We start from the raw sequence: 18,669 nt of genomic DNA, 5'->3' as shown, positions 1-18,669 counted from the left end.
ACTTAAACACTGAGGTGTAGCCTCAGATCTACATTTTATTTTTTAGCATATAATAGAAATGATTTAATGTAAACCATAAGGATTTCGTATCAATTAGTGCAACTAGATGTTACACCTGAATAACGGAAGAGATTAGATGTTAGAGAGTCATATTCAACTTGAATTTTATGGAAATAGATGACAAAAATTCATCGTACAGTGAAGAGTGTTTCACCTTGAGAGCAGTTTCAGATTTTGCCCTAATTTGCAGTGAAATTATTAATAACCTGAATCCACTTCCAGACCCAGCATGTGCTTTGACAAAAATTGACCACTATCTTTAATGTCGATGAGCTCCGTTGTAGTGCTTTCAACAAACCACAGTGGTCTGAGCGGTGGCATGAGCTGAGGCACCCATGGGTGCTTGGGGCAGGGCTGGCTGTTCCTCTCGCACTCCGTGTGCCCCGTTAACGAACAGGTCAAGACCATCCAGATCTGTTTAAATGATCCTACTTCTTGCATAAGAAAAGTACTGAGCTAGTCTTGGGGGGTCTGTTTCCCATTTTTATTCTTCTGTCATTTTTTGGAGAAGTATTTAGTGCCAAGAATATTTAAGAGAAACCTTTTCCAATGTATTGGAACCAGTGTTTTCCTATTAAATAAATGGCAAACTTTTACTTAGCTTTTTTCATCTGGCCTGAATATTATTATTATTTTTTTTTAACTTGAAGAAAAACCTTTTGTTCTGCTGATGTGGAATTTCTTAACGAAGCTCTGAGGGCATGGTGCGACATGCAAATGCAGCTTTTAAGGTACTGGAGGGGCAGTGTTAGAAACTGCTGAATGGCTGAAAATGCTTTGTGTTAATTCACTTTGCTGCAGGACTGGATCTGGTAGTCAGAAATTTTGTTCTTTAGTTACTGTTTTGCCCTTTTATTTCATCATGCTGTGTAGAAGCAGCCCCATTTTTGCTATAGGAAGGGCTTGCATAAGCGGAGGTGGAAGCCAAATGCACAAAATAAAAGTGTAAACCAAGTGACCTCGGAGCTCAAGTCGTGTGAAAGGTATTTTTGGAGATGAGAGGCACAGCTGGCATTTTGTTCAGGGTGCTTCATTCGAGTCCTTGTGTCTTTCAAGAGCTTTGTCAGGGTCTTTGTGTTCTCTTCCTGGTCTTCGGGAGGAAGATGGAGATGTCGGTCTGCACCTATTCACATGCTTCTCTCTCGAAGGGTTTTGGATGTAATCTGCCTGTGTGTATTCCTTGTGGCCTCCTTGGGTTTGCTCATCCCTCAGGAAGAACCACAATCAGGCCTCTACTTGTATTCCTCCTCTGCAATGCTCGTGGTGGTGCTCCTCCATTGAATGATTTTCTATATTGCCACTTCTTCATCATTCAAAATTCAGGATGCAGAAGACCTTTTGCTTCCAGAACCAAACCAACATGCCAGGTCCTGAAACCGGCTCCCCATCATGCCGATGGTAGTCAGCCATGTTTGCCAGTTAAGGAGCTGTGCTTTAGGAAATTAATTCTCCTGGAGGATCTAGTGAAGTTGGTGGATCTACTGGGAAATCAAGTCAATCTGCTTGAGGTGCTAATAGCCAAGGAAGTTGCTGTGGATTGCGTTTTTGTGATAACCTGGGTTTATGGAATGGTGATTTATTTGGACTGTTGTGGAGGGGGTACAGTTTGTGCTGCTCTTCGGACGGGCAGGAGCAGGATGAGGAAGATGTGAGCATCACTCCTAACGCGCCTTGTGGTTTGGAATGAATTTTTCAAGCCTGCTTTTTCAATCTGCGGTATTACCTGAGTTTAAATAAGTCTCAGACCAGCATCCTTGCTTAGCAGTACATATCCAAGCTAAGCTCCAGGTCCCTCTGTCTTCACTGATTTACAGTGAAGCTCCAGTGGCTTAAGTGGATTTATAGTTCACCGAAACCCCAAACCTGCAAACATTTATACACCCCCTCAATTTAACAGAGATGAATAATCCCATGACGCCTGGTGTTAGAGTTCCTCATAACAATGAATATAAATTGCACCCCTGTAAAGAAGGCCGTAGCTGACACAGCGTGCAGACAGCTGCGTTCTCCCCAGAGAAGAGAGATTTGCTTGTTTTCTCAGATAAATCAATTGACTTTGCTGGAAGAGTAAACTCAGCAGGAACTGTTCATGTGCATAAAATTAAGCTTTTGCACATTTTACTACGTGGGGCCTTATTCTGTTCTGAGTTGAAAACTGCACCTCGAAATTTTGATTTGTTTTGGTTCCTACGAATGTCTGACAGTAGGACTGTCTCATCCTGTCATAACCCAGCAGGTAGGATCGCTGGACTGGTGTGTCTCACACCTCTGTTTAGCCAAGGAGAGGATCCCAGTAATCCTCTCTGGGGTTCTTGGCATTCTTTAGACCTAAGCTTTTACCACTTAACCTCAAGTACATAACAGAAATCTTAGTGAAAGGCTAGGAGATGTCTGCGGGACAGGGCAGAGTCACCTGTCCTGCCCATATAGGTTCAGATAGACCTAAACCTTCCTCCCAGGTATTCGTCTAATTGGTTGTATTATAATAACCAGTGATGGGGACTCGGTGTTCCTCCTGAGCAATCCATTCATGTGCTCCACTGTCCTGATTTTTAGAAATTTTCTTCATGCCTACCCTAAAACTCTCCTTTGCTCTCATTTGAGCCATTACTTGCTTTCCCATCCCTATTGAAAACCAAGAATACTTTTGATGTCAATTGGAGAGAATGTTTTCGTTTTGAAAAGTTGCTGTCCTCTTTTCCCTGATGTTCTTATCCCTAGACCAAAATAATCTGCTTCTCAGGTTTTTTCCCCCTGTAGCTTGTGTTTTACGGACACGGTGCCTGTTTTCTCAGCTTTTTACAAATGCTGTCTGGATGAGAAGAGACAATGTCTCTAAGGGTGGTTGTATACATCTGAATATGTGAGGAGGAGCTAAACAGTAAGATTTGAATATCATTTCAAGTAACGACAACGCAGATTGATGACTGTGATTTCTTTTTCATTGAGGTTACTGCAAATATGCTAAACACTAGAAGCTGATGTAAAATAAATGTACATCTATTTTCCAGTGCTGTTAATAATCATCCCACAGTGTGTTTGTTACAATTGGCAAGTACTTTGACAAACAAGCGTAGGATGAATCGCTTCAGCCACTAAGTTTCTGCTCATTTGCTGCGTTGGCAGGAGAGTTCCACTGTGGGTTTGAGGACGGTAACATTTGCCTTTTCACTCAAGATGACACGGACAACTTCGACTGGACGAAACAGAGCACTGCCACCAGAGACACAAAATACACCCCCAACACGGGGCCGAACGCGGATCGGACTGGCTCCAAGGAAGGTAAGCTCCAGCGGTGTGACTGGTCCCCCGGCGCTGGGAGCTCTGCTGCTCCGTTGGGGTGAGGGACCTGCCCAGGACAGCCAGTTTGTCCAGCTACGTCGTTTTTCCTGACCATACCAAGGATAAGCATATTTCAAGGACTTCACAAAGAAATTGCTGGTGCTGAGGCGTGCGGCTGGTCCCAAAGCACAACCCGCTAACGGTGCCATTAACCATCTTGTATTGTTTCTGTTGTGCCGTTTTCAAAGCGATTGCTTTCACGTTATAGTCTAGTGGGGAGATATTCTGGCACATCTTGAAATATTCCTCCGGTTTATGTAATTTAAATTCTAGCTTGGACTCTCTCAGACTGTCACAATGAGAATTTTTTTTTGCCCCATTTTTACTTTAGGTGTTCCTGAAATATGTAATTTTCAATCTGCTACCCCGGTTAACAGAAGCGTGCCATCTTGACTGCAGTGTATATTTGCATTTGAAAAGTCAGGCATATTGTGCTGGATTTATCAAGTACTGAGTTAACTCGTGATATTTTATTGTATGCCCCCTGCTTGCACTACCAAAAGAAAAAAAAATCATACTGCATTGTATTTATCTGGTGGTATTTAGTAAATACAATCTCTGTTGTTGGCACAGTCCAGCATCAGAATAAATTAATATTGTCTTCTTTGATGAAAGTGAGCTTTCAAACGTGAGATTGACATGGCCAGTGGAAAATGTTCCTTGAAAGGTTTCCGCCAAGGTATTTTCCCTTTATTTTACAAGTCCTCCCCGCTCACTGTTTATAGGAACAAATTGCAACCTTGAGACTGAAGTCTGAACCCCGTCATAAAGATTTTTTTGCTTTTGTTGTTCAATGTACAACATTACACTGATTTGAAGTTGTTTGTGAGTACTGACCTGCTGGCCCTGGCTTTACTTTTGGTAGAAAACACATCTTAGAAGCAGTTGTGGAAAACACATGGGCTTAATGCAGAAGAAATATGTCCCAGAAACCACGGTGATGTCAGATGAATGTGAAAAACGAATCAAACCTGGGGTCTTCCTGCGTGTCTGTGTGCTGGGTTTTGAAGACTGCAAACTAACGATTTCCATTTGGACTTCCCCTAGGTTTCTACATGTACATTGAGACGTCACGCCCCAGGCTGGAAGGAGAAAAGGCCAGGCTCGTTAGTCCTGTTTTCAGCGTCGCTCCAAAAAACCCTTATGGAGCTACGAACACAGCGTATTGTTTTAGCTTCTACTATCACATGTATGGACAGCACATAGGTGAGAGAAAGCCAATGACCTTGTCTTTTCACTTTGGGAGAAATAGCAGGAGAAATGCCCACTTGTGTGAAACGAAAGCACGGGAGGACGGCCAACACCTGCAAGGGCCCGTTGCAACCAGAGCTGGCAAGAGAGGTGCCTGATAGCACCCTAATTGCTGTGAAACAGTGCTTTGCACTAACCAGCCCGCTAGCAGGAGCCCCTCTTACAGCTGGGAAGCGTTTTGTGCGTGTGTGAGGGGTTTGAGCAGGGAATTTTAGAGCGTGAAAACAGAAAAGGTGCTATTTGCGAGGACGTAATTTCTCTGCGTAGTACGAGGAAAAGGGCGGGGGGGAATATAAAAGTATAAAGGATAGACGGCTGATTTTTGTAAATCCTGTAAATCCCCGTGGGGCGCTCAGTGCTCACCAGTGTGTCAAGAGGCTTTCCAGTGCCAAGCTGACCTGACTTCATGTATTTTTATATATATTTCAAGGGCGAACGCATCCTCACAGTGCATTCTGGTGGTTGCTTCAGAAAAGCGTCGCCTGCCCCCAGGCAGAGTTAAGGTTTTAAGCAGAGCAGACAAGTTCACTTGGGTTTTTTTGTTAGCTGTCTCTGCACTGCGAGTATGTGAATAGCAGCCCCAGGTCTAAATTCTCCTGGCTGTATGTTGCAGCGGGCACTTGGCTGTTGATTGGAAGGAAGCGATTGAGCCACGCCGTGCTTGGTGAAAAAATGACCATATGGTCATGTAGCAGACTGTTTCTGGTATGTGACAGTGAAGAGCAAAGTTACAAACATAAAGATTCGAGGAGTTATTCTGAAATATCTTAGGGTTGGGGTATAAGAAAAACAGCCACTGAGGCTGATGTCTGTCCACAGAACAGTCACCGCTCATTGGTGCAATTTTGGGTTTTTTTTTTTTCCTGGACTACCTTCTCAGCAAGCGTCCATCCCTTTAGCTTTTTTGCTGAGTTCAACCTTTCCTGTTTACATGTAATTCCTTGAACTGACATGTGTAATACTGGCTGATAAAGGAGTGAAGGTGGTGACAACGATGATTAGGGATCATAGTCACGTAGCATTTCTCCATGGCAATGTGGACACCTAGTTGTCGAAAACCAAAATTGCTCGATATCACGTTCCTTAATGTTAAAAAATATAGTTGCCATCATTTTAGCTAATCTTCAAAATGATCTACTTTTGAATAGCTTTGTACAAAATTACACGTTATTCTGTCCTTAAAGAGCAGACTGACAGAAGTGTAGTAAATTAATGGCATCAGCCATGTGTTTGAATGCAGGCTTATACACATCTATTAAATTCAAAATTTTAATTCCTCATAATGACAAACTGTTATGAAACACGTGAGAATGCAACGTGCGTGCAAGAAATAAATTATGAAGCCAGCAAATATCTGCCATTTGATTCCCCAGATGTGAACATGACTGAATGTTTGTATTGATGAGGTAACTACCGGAAGGAGTTTTTAAAGGTTTGTCATCTTAGAAGTTACTTTGGGTTAGGAAAGGGGTTATTATAACACAGTGATTTGCCCATATGAATCACACCTTATAGAATTACAGAACCATAGAATAGTTTAGGTTGGAAAATACCCTTAAGGTCATCGAGCCCAACCGTAAGCCTAACACTGACAGCTCCACCACTGAACTGTGTCCCTCAGCGCCACGTCTAGACGTCTTTTGAACCCCTCCAGGGACGGTGACACCACCACCTCCCCGGGCAGCCCCTTCCAGTGCCTGACAGCCCTTTCGGTGAAGAAATTTTTCCTCCTGTCCAATCTAAACCTCCCCTGGAGCAACTTGAGGCCGTTTCCTCTTGTTCTATCGCTTGTTACTTGGGAGAACAGACCAACCCCCACCTCACCACAACCTCCTCTCAGGCAGTTGTAGAGAGCGATCAGGCCTCCCCTCAGCCTCCTTTTGTGTTTCAGCTGATGTGGTGAGGACGGCCACCAGCCTCTCCTGGGCTGCGTCAGGCAGAGCGTGGCCAGCAGGGCGAGGGAGGGGATCCTGCCCCTCTGCTCAGCGCTGGGGAGACACAACTGGGGTGCTGGGTCCAGTGCTGGGCCCCCACCCAGTACAGGAGAGACATCGACTTACTGGAGAGAGCCCAGCAAAGGCCCACAAAGGTGCTGAAGGGACTGGAGCATCTCTCACGTGGGGAAAGGCTGAGAGAGCCGGGACTGCTCAGCCTGGCGAAGGGAAGGCTCGGGAGGATCTCATCAGTGTGTGTGAATGCCTGATGGGAGGCTGTAAAGGAGAGCGAGGTCGGAGATGCTTAGGGACAGGGTGGAGGCAATGGGCACAAATTGAAATAGAGGCGATTCTGTTTAAACCTAAGAAAAATACATTTTTTGTGAACTGTGAAGGCGGTCAAACACTGGGGCAGGTTTCCCAGAGAGGTGGTGGAGTTTCTGTCCTTGGAGATACGCAAAATCTGGTTGCACATGGTCCAGAGCAACCTGCTCTAATCTACCACATGCTGTGAGTAGGGATTTGCACGGGACAATGTCCAGAGGTGCCTCCGGCCTCAGCAGTTCCGTGGGAAATATTGAATTGGTAATTTCCTTTTTCAGAAGAATTACACTTTATTAAGGATTAATCCCCCGTGGATAATTCTAAATCTTACTGCTAAAACAGATTGACTGTTTTATCGCAAGCTGTTAGAAGCCCTGACCCTTCACTGCTCTTCTGGGATTTGCAGCTGACATGTAGAAGGTGCTTCTCATCCCCGTTTGGGAACGAGCACTGCCAGTCGGGGCAGCTGTCGGGTGTAACATGCTCTGCCAGCTCATCGAGTTCTTCGCAAGAGCGGGCTAGGAGCTGCTGACTGAGGGTTCGTATATGATCTCTGTGCTGTAGGATCTCTCTGTGGAATAACCATGAGCTGCTGATTCTTGCCCTGACTCCACTGAAAGCTGGAAGTGTCTTTCAGGGGAATTTGGCTTAAATAAATTCCAGCCTTTTCCTTCCATGGACCTGGGAACGGCGTGTTCAGAGAAGATGCACGGCCATTAACCTTTGATTTTTCATCCGAAGTGCTGTAGCATTGTTCAGCAGACTTGGGTGCATTTCCACTGGATCGCTTTCTTCTCCCTAGTTGTTGGTATCCGTACGCTTTCCCAGCAGTATCAGTGTTGTTATTCTCAGGGGCCAAGTGCTTTGTTTCCAAACCAGTTTTGGTGCTCATCAAAATGTTTCAGCATTTCCGACAAGGTTTTGAAGGATCCATAATGAAATGAAATATCATCCTGGAACGATGCTCTGTTGCTGGTGTGGACTGGTCTTGGAGGCTTAGGGGAAAAGATACTTCATCTTCCAGTCTTAAAAATGAGTGACCCCGGTGACATCAATTTGAGAATATACCTGTTGCGCTATATTGAAGAAAACCAGCCTACCAGTTTATCCAGCTCAGCTTCTGTGCCTGCTGTTCAGGTCTCTGGTGTCTCTGGAGAAGAGGCTGAAAATTTCTCTAGCGATAAGGAGAGGTACTTGGGAGCCTTTGCAGAGAGCAGAGCAGAGATTTGAGATTAGCTCTTAATGCTACAGCAGAGCTCTGACGAGATAAACAAGGACCTACATCCCATGCCGTGGCGGTTAGATTCAGGAAGATAAAGCGTTCCTTTACCTGAGATAGATGGCTCTTACTTACAAGTCAGATTGTAATTCCTGACAGATCACACAGAGCTAACTCTGAGAGTGCTGGCTGCCAGAGAGAAACTGCATGCGCTTCGCTCCACACCCTTCAAAAGGAGAAGGTAGATTATCCCTAAAGCATAAGAGAAATTGAGGTTCCCATTACTTGATTTGCAGCAAACAATAAGCCATTGTTGGAGAAGAAGAAAATGAAGAGTCACTGTCCTTACTGTGTCTCTGCGTTGAGACAGAAACAGGTTGTAGTTCCATTATAGCTGCCACCATCTTTTAAAACCGTCTCTATTTCCGATTTTTTTTCCATCTACACCCCAAAATGGGGCATTCCTAATTGACGCTCCAAGAACGAGGGGTTTTCTTGTCGTTAGAGAGCCATCACGAAGCACGAAGCAGAGCCTGCTGTCAGAGCACACGGCGAAAGCCGTTTGTGTTCGCACGGCGATGAGCGCTCAAAATGCCGCCCCGGCGCTGCAGCGGGCGACGTCTCCGGAGCGCCCCGCGCTCTTTCGGCGGGAGGCTGTCAGAAAGTAAACTTCATTCCTTAGCTCACAGCTGTTACTCCTGCCCACTGTTTTTTTTCTTCCGCTCACGACTTGCTTCATTACCCATTTGTCTAGAGTTTGGAATAGTTTGAAATCTTGAGCTGAATTCTTGCCGGACACGCCTCAGCGTGAACCCTGTAGCCAGCTCGTCCTCCCCCACAGCATCAGCTTTGCAAAGGCCGTGTAACTTTTCCAAAACTTTGCTGGCAGGATTTCCAGGATAAACATCTGTTGCAGATGTCATTAGTTAAGTTTTCAGTGACGTTTCAGGTAGGTGTATGTGCCTGCCGAGCAGTGAGGGTCGGGCAGGGACATCCGTACTACCCAACGTGCTGGGCAGCGGCTGAGCATATCTGGTGCAGTCATGGCTACTTGGTATTGTAAGACTGCTGTCATTCTGCTAGTGATCTGAAGAAATTATGTGACACAGAGAGGCTGCGTGTGCTAGGAACGATCTTAAATCTCTGCAACCTCAGCAGGGACGGAATTACATGCTTTTCATACCGAAATTACTCAGTTGTTCCAAACCAGCCCTGTGGCATGGGCTGTATCAGCCTGCACAAACAGGCGAAACAATTAGCCAGCAATTCACCTCTTGCTTCACATGGGTGTTGCTTTTTGTCTTTTACAAAAACAACATTATAAATAACTCTTTATTTTGTAACTGTAGGTAGTCTTGTCTAAGACCCTGCCTTTTTTCAGACCGTAGACCCAGCACAGTTGTTGGAAAAAAGTCTTGGAGAGAAGCAGACGGGAAAGAAGGGAGAGCTGTTGCAGCTGAATAATACAAACCTTGCCCAAGAGCTGCTGTTGCTGTTTGGAAGAGGGCTGAGGCTGAGCAGCCGCTTGCTGTGAGCAGCCCTGCGACGTCTTACCGGGCTGGGCTGCGGGGCCGCTCCAGGGCACCCTCCTGAGCATCCCCCTTCTTGCAAGCCCTTTCTGTTCCAGGTCTTCTTGTTTTACCCAGTAGTGTGCGTGTCAGCAGAGCCAGAATGTCCTCGTGACGAGCCCTGTTTCCTTTGTGCTGCTTCTGTGCCCTCCCCTGCGTTTGAGAAATCAAACGCTGCAGCGGGAGGCAGGTGGGAGACACGGTGCCGCCCGGTCGCTCCGGTGAGCATCGCTTCCCCCGCCTCTTTCAAAGAAGACATACGGCCTCATTCTGGGCACCCTGGTGAAATAGCCGTGATGAGAATATTTGCTGCTCCATTACACATCTAGCCTTATGTTTTTCAAGGCACTGAGTTTTGCTGTTGCTAGAAATAAGAACTTTTTATTAGCAGGAGCTGAGTCACCGTGCAGCTGCCTCGAATCTGAGAGGTTTCATTGCAAATATAATTCATATGAGCTGCTCGGCTGCCATGCCTAACACCCTAAAAAAACCACAAGTAGCCTTGAGTGAACTTGACTGTCTGAGCTTTCTCGAATGAAGGCAAATGCGACGATTTACGTAGTACAAAGAAATCACTGCCCCGCACATCTACAGGTAACAGTGGTGGGCAAGGAGGAGCAAAATCTCCAAACTATGTGAATTACTGAACCCTGATAAGTGAAGGCAATGCATTTGCTGTCTCTTGGTGCACCAAGACAGTCTGGTGCCTGATCGTGGCCTGAGACAGTGAGGTTAACCAGAGGGAAGGGCTGCTGAATGCAGGCGATCTGCTACCTGTTGCAAATAATGTCTGTGCTGGAACCAGTAAGTTAATGGTCAGCTGTGGGGGAAGACCCAGGTCTGTGGGGTTTGTCTCCACAGTGAGGGCCTTTACTAAGGTTATTTTAAGTTGGAGGATGAGGTTGTCCTTTGGAAATACTCCTTAGCAGGATTAAAGGCATCACAGTGATCTCTGAGACAGGTTTGCCGGGCTCTTGGTGGCGCTCCATTAGCTAAACGATGTACAGAGTAAACAAGAAGTGGGACGGTCTTTATAAGCAAGAGCTAAGCAGAAAGCAACCAGGTTGCTTGTTTATCCTTGGGTAAGGAGGCTATAAATGCCTCATTTGCACTAAATCACGGAAAACTCCTTTTGGCCCATCTCACCCTGGGAAACCTCGTGTCCTTCCTGAGCTCCAGGGAGCGAGGGGTGCGACCGCCCTGCCCGCCGCGGGGGACCGCGCTCCCTGCACGCCCAGGCTGCTCTGCCCTGAACTCACATCCCCAGCTCACAGCGTTGCCCAGCTTAAAAGGTTTGGAGTTTACGACAAGGAACGCTCCCCAGGCACTCGGAGGCCCGTGCAAAATGGGAAGAGGGGAGAGCAGGGCACTGCTGATGTACCCAGCCCAGCGTCCTCGCTCCCTCGGAGAGCCTGACCGATTCCAGTTCTCCACCTCTCTTCTAGGAAGCCTGAACGTCTACCTGCGGCTGAAAGGTCAGACCGCGATAGAGAACCCGTTGTGGTCTTCGAGTGGCAATAAGGGGCAGCACTGGAACCAAGCCCGCGTTAATATCAACCCCCCGACTTCATTTCAGGTAACGGCTTGAGCGTCGCGCACCGGGAACGGGAGTGTTCGGTTTTTCGGATGGGGGCGGGGGGGGGGGGGGGGGCCTGTGTACGCTGACCCTTTCCTTCTGACACACGATTTCACAGCTTCATTTCAGCTCTGAAAGCTGCTTTATGGACAGATAATTGCTTTCCTTGCTCCGAATAGGTGAGCACCATAGAGCTTAATAATGCACACTTTAATGGCAGAACAGCAGCTATTTGCTTGAAGACAAAATGTCTTTCTGTTTTCAAAAGGCGCTGGTGGTGTTCTAAAACATTTTTTATCTCAGATTAGCAGCAGGAATACAAAATCACTTCCTGTGAAAAGCTATTTGGGGTCCATGGTACAGTGCCTGTGTTAGAGGTCCCTTGAAATACGTGCATTTTCTGCAGAAAAAGGAATGATCTCTCAGTCCTTGCTGAAAGGTGCCGAAGCAGCAGTGCTGCCTGCGCGGAGCTCCTGGTGCGGCAGAGCTGCACGCCTCGTTCACAAGGCCCATGCAAGTTGTGACAGGTTTTCACACATTTCGGTTTTGGTTTGACAGCGAGATGCTGATAGACTGTTATGGGCAGTTCTCATTCACGCTGTGAGCTGTTTGTGACTGGAACAGACCCAAAAAGGCAGCTGCTGCCAGCCAGCCCTCGTGTGTTTGAGGCTGGGAGCATCGTCGTGGAAGATGGGAGTCACAAGCTGTGCCCTGCAAGGCAATTCTCCAGGCTCCTCTGTCCCCTCTCTGTAACCTCCAGGTCCCCTGGGGGAGGCGATGGCTTTTGGGGAAAAAAAAAAAAAAGAGTCATTCGGTGCAAGTCAAAACTGCTCTCTTAAAAAGATTGGGATTCACTTTATGGGTATTGACTGATCTTGACCCTTTGTTTTTATTTCCATGCGTGAGAGGCAATGACAGGAGAGAGAAGATTTGGCATACATGATTGCAGAAGCATTGCATGGGGGGAAATTAGAGGAAAATTGAAGGAGAGGGTAGGCAAAGTATAGCGTGACATGGTGTTTGAGTGAACAAAGTGGCAGAACTGGGGAGGAAGAGAGCAGAGAAGAGGGATACGGGTGTCAAAGTACGCTCAGAGCATGGGGCCAAGGGCAAGGAAGCTGATTGGAGTGAGGGAGTTTTGCGTTGGTGAAGTCAGGATAAGTCCGAAAAGTCTCAACAGTAAAGGAGAGAAAAATGGTTTAGTGTCTGAACATAGTAAATGGACTGGTAAAGGGAGAGATGAGGTGGCTGGGGAAGGCGAAACCAAAATAATCGCAGTTCCGTCTGAGAGGGATTCCCGAGACCCGGGACAGGCTTTAGCAGAAATACGGGAAGGACGAGGCTATCAGCTCCAGGCAGAGAGAGGCGCAGAGGATTTGGCAGCAGCAATGCAGAGGAGAGGAGGAGGGCGATGGGGTGCAAACCCTGGGGGTCACCTCATCAGCACGGAGAGGAAGGCATGGGTTTGGGTGGAAGGGCAAGCTGGGCTGTCTGCCTTGCAGGGGGCCAGCCAGGGTGAGGCAACCCGGTGCCCAGGTTGCTGCTTTCACCGTGGAGCCTGGGCATCAGCCCTTGCACGGGGCCCCGTGGCTTTCGAAACAGCTACAGGGGTCACTTCTGCTGCTGGTGCACCTCACTCGCGTTGCTTTCAAACCACGTTCCCTGGTGCCGCTAGCTGGTGCACAAAATGGAAGCTCCTCTCCTTGGCTGTTTTTCACTTTTTACATTGTTGTGTTTAAAGGCTTCAGCATAAACTGAATGTAAAGCCGTGAAGCTCTGCACAAATATAACAAATAAATGTCAGAGTGGTTGGAACCTTAAATTACTTTTTTAGCAGCTCTCGCATCAAGCAAACTTTATTTTCCATTTAGGAGCCTAAGTAGGGAAGAGTATAAACCTCCCAGTTAAATTTAAGGAGAGTGAATTGAAGTGAATCTTTGCAGTAAAACAGGACACTGACACAGAAATTAGAACTTTTTATAGGTTAATTTATATGGGTAGAAGTGCAGCACAGATTTGTTTTATACCTTCCCAGCCCCTGTGGTATATAACAAAGCTTCTGTCACGAAGAACTGAGAGGACTGCAGTGCTTTGAAGCTGAAAAAGTGTTGCATGACAGCTATCTCAGTAAGGTGCTCACTGATGAAGTATTTTTTAAGAATGAACGCACAAAAAGAGAGCACGTGGCAGTGATACCTTGCACGCCGGCATCTAGGAAGGTGCCAGTTCAGTTTAGATGCGAGCAGGAGCGCTGCCGCCGCCTTCAGCTGCTCCTTCCTCGACACCTTCTTGTGCCGAAGACGTTTTTGGCAAAGGAGGGACTGCTCCGCCCGTAAGGAAATGGCCCTGCCGGCCCGCGGAGGTTTCAGCCCCTTCGAGCGAGTGTAAGGGCCTGGCACCCTTGTGCTGGGGCTGGGGGCATTCATGAGGCTCCTCTCTACTTCTTGTCTTAGGAGACAGGTCAGGAAGGTAAAATCTGTCTGAAATCCTGCTGAATTCAGCACAAGCTGAATCCCCCAGAGACGCTCGGGGTAGCTCCGGAGGCACTATAGGGGCTGATTTCCATTTCCCCCACTAAGAGAGTGGCCTTTCCTCCGCTCACAAGCCCTTCTATTCTTTAGCTAAATGCAGTATTTTTAACAACAGCTTTGTAAAGTCACGGGTAGGCAGCTAATAGGTTTTGTGGGATCCTGATAGGGGATTCTGATCATCTGGCACCTCCTGCAAATAGCTGTGAACTGCAGGCTGGAGTGTGCTCCGTGCCTCGCCAGCGCTCGTCGGCGGTGATTTGTTCGGAGCCCGTGGCCAAGCTGGCTAATAGCAGCCCGTCTCCGGGGCCCATAAAACGCGCTGCCAAATGCAGATTTTAATTAAATGCTGGCCGTTGTGTTTGTGTAGAGTCCTTTAGTCTGGAATCAGTGTTTTTCGTTATCAGGGAAGATTTGACTCTAAACTCTGCTGACTGGTTATGTGCCTGCTTGCCAAGGAGCAGGAGGGCAAGCTGTAGTTTGGGGGAGAAGAGAAGACGCTTTCCTCTCGAGCTGAATGCTTCCCACCATCAGAGGTAGAGTCGAAAAATTGTCAGAAGGATAATTACTTGAGACAACAGGGTAAATTATGGGAAAACTTACTGTTTTCCCAATTACAGTTTCCTGTTGAATTAATATCCACCTCGTTACAGTAATTAACCTACAGCATCTCGCTTCAATAAAATACCGATGGAGTCTCCTGCTCCAAACGCACCGCTTTCACGTTGGTTTAGTGCTCCCAGCACAGACCTTGCCGCCTGGCTGAGGGCAGAGCAGGCAGGCTGTAAATCCATGCCTCCCATTGACAGCTCCCCGCTGCAGGGCCCAGCACCCACCGGGGATGCTCGGCTCAGCAAGAGGACGAGACGTGTCTGTGGCCGAGGTCGGGGGACGCGCCCTCGGAGCGGAGAACTGCGTGTGCAATGCGATGTCTGGTGGCATCGTGCACCGTTGCGATGTGGTCCTTGGGTGATGCTCACCCAGCCGGGCTTGCGACTGGACCCCTGACGATTGACAGGGTCGTCCTCCACCGCCCTGGGTGCTCACCCATCGTTTATAACGAAAGGGACTCGTTTCAAACGAGCAGCTCTGGTTGAGCCGTATTAATGAGCAAAGAAAAGATGGAAGCTGCCAAGAGAAGAGGCTTGGCTCTGTTTCCTGCTGAAATCGATGACATCAGAGAGAGCCTGTCCAAGTGCCCCAGACATCTCCCTGATGCAATTAGATCGTTATGAAGTGTAATTTAAGTATTTTGCTGCAGATGGAATTGATGGGGGTTTTTTTTCAGATTGACTCTACCCCCAAGAGTTAGCGTCTCCATTAGTGCCACAGCACGCCCTTACAAAATTCATTGAATTTCATGCATATATTGTTGCAATTTTAAGTTAAAAAACTTGCCAACTAAGTTAACCAGAAATATTTCAAAGGACTGAGCGGGGAGGGAAAAAGGGAAAGGAGAGAGAACTGTGCAAATGGTGCTGCTTGGGAAATATATTCCTTACACAGTTCCTTCATCTCTTTAGGAAGGCTTTGAAGTTTTCTCGTGAATAAATTCCTCACAACACAGAATGTGTCCACTCTTCTGCAGAGCTAATTAAGCAGCAGTGTGGCAGGACAGCATCACATCGGGTTTGCGGAAGGAGAGCGGATAACTTCGTTTCTGTAGTGCAGCCGTAATCCATGGCTAATAACGAACACTATGGCAAATAATATTACTGCCCTTGCAACAAGCCTCCCATCTCCATACAGGCGCCGTTTCCTTTCCCAGCTGTAGCAGCTGGGGTTTCAGACTAAGAATACTTGACAGAAAGTGATTAATAGGACCTCGAAATCACAGGCATCCATTTAGCAGAGGTTAAAGCCTTAAAGAGGAATAAAATCTCTACCCTGACCCTCTCTGTGGTAGAACACATCACGGTGTCTTCTGATAAATATAAAACCATTCCTAGAAGGGATCAAAGCTTCTAGCAGTGATGATGAGCCACTAAAAGGAGCAGGAGAGAAGGCGGGGCTGTCGCTGTCACCCATTCCTGCCAGGGCAGGAGATCTGGGAGGTTAAAATCCACCCAGGTGATCGCAGGAGATCCCTGTGAGACCTCAGGGGATCCGAATCAAAGGTAGTCCCTTCCCAACCTCTTGTGATGGATTTAGCTTTGCATTAGGGGTGAAGGGACACCAACCCAGATCCTGCCAGGTTTCTCCCCAGCTTTCATGGGTCTGGAAACATGCCCCCAGGGGAAGGTTGCAGGGGGGCAGGTCCTGTCCTCCTCCTCCTCCTGATGACAGGGAGGTGCCACCGGAGTGCAGATGAGGTGTGGGAGGGACTGGTGGGGCCACCTTCAAGAGCCAGAAACCTCATTTTACTATGGAGTTTTTCTGGCTCCTGTGTGCTTTCATGCAGCCTGTGGTGGAGTGGATGCTCGGTCCTTCAACACGTCGCAGATGCTGTTCTTCAAGGTGTGCCTCTGCCACTTGCTTCAGGTGGCAGGAATTTCTGGGAAAAACACCCCAAATCTTTTTCAAATTTTTCCTCCCTTTAATCCTGCTCTTTGCTCCAGGAACATCATGCTTAGATAAACACACGTTAGAGTTAGCATAGTGGTGAAGATGGCCTGGAGACACCAGATAGATGACTAGGCAGAGGACTAGCAGCTCTGCTGGTTTTCAGCTCATTCTGAAGCGTAGAAGCCTCCACGGCTCACGCATCCTCGTGTTCACCTTACCAGTACGTGTGGAATGAGTTCCATTTTTCTGCACTGTAGAATTAGTCCAAGCCCATCGCTGTAGTTTGACGCCGCGCGAAATGCAGGTGGATGTTTTCCGTTTGTCACCCTCTGATCTGCTGCTTCTTTATTTTTTGGCAGCTCATATTTGAAGGGATCCGGGGCCCTGGCATCGAAGGTGATATTGCTATTGATGATGTATCAATTGTGGAAGGAGAGTGTATGAAATCAGACCAACCGGCCAACAGTAAGTGGCTCTTCCGCACGTGGGAGAGAGCAAGTTGCTTCTCGTGGTTGTAAATTTGAGACGCTCTCTAAAATGGATTTTCTCCAGGAGAAACAATATAGTGTTTGGTTCAGCCGGAGAGGCTTAAAGGGAAGAGTTTTCTGGAGTCAAAACGTCTTTGTTCAGATAGGAAGATGCTGGTTCAGCAGCGAGGCAAGTGGAAGGCTGACGGGTGTTCGGCAGCGGCGAGAGCGGTGGGCTGCGCTCCCCGGTGGGGCCGGGCTGGGCAGCCGTGGTTCGAGATGGGCAGGCAGATAAAGCAACATTAAACAGTGTTCGGGGCGTCCAAACCATATGAAATTATTGACCAACAGTGTTGGGATTCCCTGTGGACCTTGTCTGGTCCCTCCCCACTATGCGTGCGTTACAATACAGACCTTAACTGGGCAGCCAGGTGTGGTTTTATCCCAACGCCTCCTGCCTCGGGCAGCGGACGAGCTCTGTTCATGTCCCCTGCTGGTAGGAGGGGACCTTGCAGGGAGAGGGCAGGGCCCCGCCAGGGGAGGACGGTGGCCCTCGGTGTGGCAAGCGGAGGCAGCCCGGGTGAGCACCGCGCCGTTGTCCTCCCTGGCTGCCCCCGCAGGGGTGCGCAGGACAGGTGAGGGTGGCCGTGTTGCAAACCTGCAGGGGTCAGAAAAACTCCCCTACACCCAGTGAGATGAGCAGAGACGTCCTTTATGAACGATGTGCACCGGGGACACGGGATCCTTCCCCAAGATGTCCCCTGCACCTTGCCGTCAACACGTATTTATACATCAAACCCACACACATTCAGTCCATACAATGCACATTCATCATCATCCTCTCGATGGTTGGTTCTTCTTCTCTCACTTCTGATGCAGATTATGGCACAGCCTCTGTCGGGGTCTTGTGTTGTTCCCTTGTGAGCAGGGGGTGTAATTTGGGTGGGTGGTCCGTGAGCCGGAGGGCTCGACCACTCCTCGAATGGACCGTGTGTGGTCAAGGAACACGTCCTGGGCTCGCAGGCTCTTGGCTCGTACCTGCTTTGGTCACGATTCAAAGATGACACACAATGGGCACCACAGTAAATCCTGTCTTGCCGACATCTTGGCCTGCAACACGTTATCCTTGTTTCTGACCACTAACAGATCGTTGGTTAATGAACACCTCGGGTCTGGGACTTTACAGGGGTGTGCTAGCAGCGTTGGCAATACGGATTTTATTTTATGTTTCATCATTTATTCCATTTGAGACTTATCTTCCCAATATAATCATTAGTCTCTCCTATTAATATTCACTAATTAGAATTCTTGATATTCAAATCAAGATGGGAAAAGTAAGGGGATTTCTAAGCAATATCCTAAAATCCTAAATCTGATGATTTGTGCAACAGCTGTGCCCTTTATCTTCTAAGCCTTGCAGCAATGCCGACTGTGTCTGGGCAGCACTTTAATTCTACCTTTTTTCCCCCCTTTCTGTAGATTTACGATCAGGTGCTGTTGGGACATTAGCGCATATACGACTTATCCCCGTTATCATCCTCATGTCTGTCTTAAGTCATCAGAGGTGACCTTATCCTGGCAGAGGCTACAAAAGATTCACCAGGCACTGGCATGAAGAAAGAGTCTTTGTAAAATGGACATTTAAAAACAAACTACCAAAGATTCCTCCACTGACTGACTGGAAAGTTAAATAAATACATAAATAAATAATTAAAAAAAAAAAAATTAAAAAGCACTGGGGACTTAAAAGGCATCACGGGAGCGTAACTCGCTATGAACCACGCGTGAGAACGAGATCTGGCCTAAGTAAGGAAGAGACCTTCAGGTGCTTTTGTGGTCAATAATGAATACAGCATCATCTGGTTGAACTCTTCGAAAAGAGCTATAGAAACCCT

At 47.6% G+C, this 18,669-nt stretch overlaps 1 protein-coding gene across 1 annotated transcript in view; it reads left to right on the top strand.

Moving 5' to 3' along the window:
* Window positions 1-18,342, top strand: part of MDGA2 (MAM domain containing glycosylphosphatidylinositol anchor 2) — a 244,782-nt gene extending 226,440 nt beyond the window's left edge. The window contains exons 13-17 of the mRNA XM_086462047.1: window positions 3,187-3,342; window positions 4,450-4,608; window positions 11,144-11,274; window positions 16,667-16,772; window positions 18,254-18,342. Coding sequence (XP_086318173.1) covers window positions 3,187-3,342; window positions 4,450-4,608; window positions 11,144-11,274; window positions 16,667-16,772; window positions 18,254-18,342 — 641 coding nt within the window. The remainder of the gene's footprint in view (window positions 1-3,186; window positions 3,343-4,449; window positions 4,609-11,143; window positions 11,275-16,666; window positions 16,773-18,253) is intronic.
* The last annotated feature ends 327 nt before the right edge of the window (window positions 18,343-18,669 follow it).

Source organism: Leptosomus discolor, chromosome 3 (genome assembly GCF_034619465.1).
Source record: "Leptosomus discolor isolate bLepDis1 chromosome 3, bLepDis1.hap2, whole genome shotgun sequence".
Lineage (NCBI taxonomy): Eukaryota > Metazoa > Chordata > Aves > Leptosomiformes > Leptosomidae > Leptosomus > Leptosomus discolor.
This window is presented reverse-complemented; position numbering and strand designations above follow the sequence as displayed.